The sequence below is a fragment of the Triticum aestivum genome, unplaced genomic scaffold, assembly GCF_018294505.1.
Source record: "Triticum aestivum cultivar Chinese Spring unplaced genomic scaffold, IWGSC CS RefSeq v2.1 scaffold192323, whole genome shotgun sequence".
NCBI lineage: Eukaryota > Viridiplantae > Streptophyta > Magnoliopsida > Poales > Poaceae > Triticum > Triticum aestivum.
The window spans coordinates 1-3449 of record NW_025240972.1 but is presented as its reverse complement, the minus strand read 5'-3'; the positions used below and the strand labels follow the sequence as shown (position 1 = coordinate 3449).

The following is a 3449-nucleotide window of genomic DNA, read 5'->3' as shown; positions in this document are numbered from 1 at the left end:
TCAAGTATACTGGATCACCAAATTGTGCAAGAATAAACGCATGCATCGATCGATGCATCGCAATACCTTCCGACGCGTATCTTCTCGCCGAGGATGCCCCACCCGACGACGGCGACGATGATGAGCATCATGGGGCTGAACATGGACACGAACACCGGCCCGCGCACCTGGATGCACCACGACATCACCGCGATCACCACTCCTGACGCCACTACCCCCTGCATATACGTTTGTACATGTTCAGTTCCACCACAGCAGACTATTTGCAGCAGACCGGTCGTGTTGTCTCTGATGATCTGATTCTGAACAAGGTGAACGTGATGTTAATTACCGCGTAGAGCGAGCCAATGAGCCTGATGTCGAACCCGAGCGCCCACGCCGAGAGCCTGTGCTCCGCGGCCACCGCGATGACGCCGCACTGGACGCTGGCCATGGACGCCATCAGCACCGTGGTCGTGTACGGGGACGCATAGCTGTTGGACATCTTCTTCTGCCACCGTCGCCAAAACGATCCATCACCTTAACTTGTACACGCCAAACTGCAGATGCTCGTCCGTATGTAGTACATGTACATACCTGAACGATGAACCAAACGGCCCACGCGACATTTGAGGCAATGACCAGGGCGGCTCCGAGGGCGGCAGTGTGCCCGCCGGCGTGGGCCGCGGCCTCGGCCGCCATGGTGCGCTGTACGTACGGCCAGTGGATCGGGGAGTCCAGGGTCCTGACGAGGGGGCCCCTGTAGAAGGTCATCAGCATGGAGCCGACAACGCAGAGCGCCGTGCCGCCAACCTTGGCTTTCCCGGCGAGCGCCGCCACGGGCTCCATCTTGAGCGCGGCCGCCAGCGCGAAGGTCACCGCTGGGAGGGTGTTGTTGAGCGCGGACGCCACGGTCGGGCGGCTGTACTTGAGGCCCACGAAGTAGAACACCTGATTCATCGTCGCACTGCCACATAACCACCAAAGTGTGTACAGATAATCAGATTCAAACTAATATTGTCACTTAGCTTTTGCTATTGCTTATACAATAAAAAATTAATCCCAATTTACATTTGGAAGTCCATACCTACGGCTACTAGCAAATCATATTTTGTCCTATATGCATACTGCGTCCTTTGTATATCTTTTTTTTTTGCGGTGAAAAACTTTTGACATTCTTAATAATATTTCGAATCTTGAATTCATAAACATGGATGCATAAATTTAGGAATTTGCCACTCCCTCAGATTCAAATGAATTGGCGCACCTTTAGTATAACTATATTAATTTGGATCGGATAGAGTACTTGATTTCTGTAACTGGATTCAGAAAGCAAGGTTTCACAAATATCTCAGTCTCTGGACTAAACTACTGGGCTTTGCGCAACTTCCATGAAAGAAGTGTCTCATTAGTTCAATCAAGACTAAAATGTATTTATTTCTAATAAACTAAGAACGCTTGGAGGAAAATGTTTTGCTGACAACTAAATTTAAAACAAAATACAAAAATCAATTGTAAATCTAGTAATAAGCCATTGGTAAGGTACATATATATCAGGTGCAAAAGGGAAAAAAGATCATACCCAACAACGGAGCATACAAAAATTTGTAATAGTGTCTTCTTGCTAATTGAGGCCCAAGTTTTTCTGCATCCATAATCATATGAAATCATATTGCGTAAGAACAGTAAGGTAATTAATTCATTGATGATACTACTAGATATGGATGGGCCACTCATGTAGGAAGGATATATTCCCTCATAGTTGAATGCATAATACTAGCAGCTATTCACATAAATACTCCTTTTCCAAACTAAATGTAGTAATAAGTAGAAAATATGTATTATCTCAAATATGTGGTACTACTCCGTACCATTGGATTTGCATTCAATAAATGTTTCCAATGCTATATTTTTTATGAACATAACACACGTTTTCTGGACCAGAGTAAGTATTTTCTATTACATGCAGTACGTCAAATTAATGCAGAAAACTCAACAATATTAAATACAGGATTTTCTTAGACAAATTACTTAACCAGGAAGACATCACATTGTAAATCCATGGCCAATAAGATGACAAGAACCAGTAGTTGCGTAAATTACATCTTAGATCAAGAAGTCATCTGAAAACAAGAAACTTCCTTTATGGTTAAAAAAACTTCCTTTATGAAAGGTGGACTCATCTCCTTCTAAATAAAACGCAGATTTGCAGAATGCCTTGTGCTCTAGTGTGTAACATATATAGGCATCAAGAAATAAAAAAAAATGTTTATAGAAGAAATTAAATCATACCGTTCGAAGAAGAAAGCAAAGGGAGCGAGGAAGACAGCCCCAAGAAGATTTCGGTAGGTGATGAGCACGTAAGGGCTCATGCCGGACGCCATGGTGAGCTTTGACAATACATTCAGACCAGCAAGACCCAGTTGCACCAGGATCATACCAACGACAGGCAAATAATTGCCAACACTCCCCATATCTAGCTATCCAGTACGAACGTACCCCCTCGATCTGCAGCCCTCTGCTTGAAGGTATTGGTATTCTTGAGATAAAGAGAGGGGTGCAGGGGTACGATTGAGGACTCAGGAGAAGCTGTATAATGTGGCATATATAGAGGGGTATAAGTAGTGGTTCAGCTGTAGTGTAGTTTCAAAATGGAAGTATTCTTAATTCACGCTGAAATCATGCAGCTATCCTGCAGATATCGTACATATCTCCCGGGGTAAAGCGTCAGTGTTTATTAGGTGCTTCGTTTACCCTGCTCATCCATTGGTGTGGAGTGTGAACTTGCACAAACCGCTGCATGTATCCTGGCACCGTTGCTACTGCTAATTAATGCAATAAAAAAGGAAGCAAAATAAGCAAGAGAGTGCAATTAGGATAAGGATCTTGAATTCGAAGGAGACAAGCACTAGCTGTCCTTTTTTTTCCCGTGCCACGAGCTGTCGTCCTGCTATTACTATCATGCAATGTCAACTAAACATATTGATGACATGATATAGTATTTACTGAGAAAAAGATATGAGTAATATTCCCTTCGTTTCTAAATATATGTCATTTTTGAGATTTCAATAAGGACTTCATACGGATGTATATAGACGTGTTTTATAGTGTAGATTTACTCATTTTGCTCCATATGTAGTCCGTGTTGAAATCTCCAAAAGGACTTATACTTAGGAACGAAGGAAGTATCAAATATTGTATCATAATAAATGAGGTTACATTATATAAAATAGTAAATGAATTCATCCAAAATACTCTATGGCCAGCCTTATATTTGGTCAGATACATTCTCCTTCTTCCTAAGAAAACTGGGCAAGATATATTAAGTGGGCAGATAGGAAAGTACAGCCTCTCAAATAAATATTTTTTTGTAAATAAGCAAATAGCCTAAGATTCTCTCCAATGGTTATAAGATAGTTGTTGACAGAATTTCCAACACATATAAGTTTTGAGGACATGTCATAGAATAA

At 42.2% G+C, this 3449-nt stretch overlaps 1 protein-coding gene across 1 annotated transcript; it reads right to left on the bottom strand.

The window, feature by feature from the left end:
• Positions 1-66: 66 nt before the first annotated feature.
• LOC123176824 (WAT1-related protein At1g09380-like) lies at positions 67-2537 on the bottom strand (the record flags this gene model as incomplete). The annotated part of the gene is made up of 5 exons (XM_044590864.1): positions 2272-2537; positions 1562-1624; positions 577-946; positions 332-490; positions 67-218 (listed from the first exon to the last, which is right to left on the bottom strand). Coding segments are annotated over exons 1-5 (926 nt in total), but the record flags the coding sequence as incomplete, so codon positions are not given.
• Positions 2538-3449: the final 912 nt, after the last annotated feature.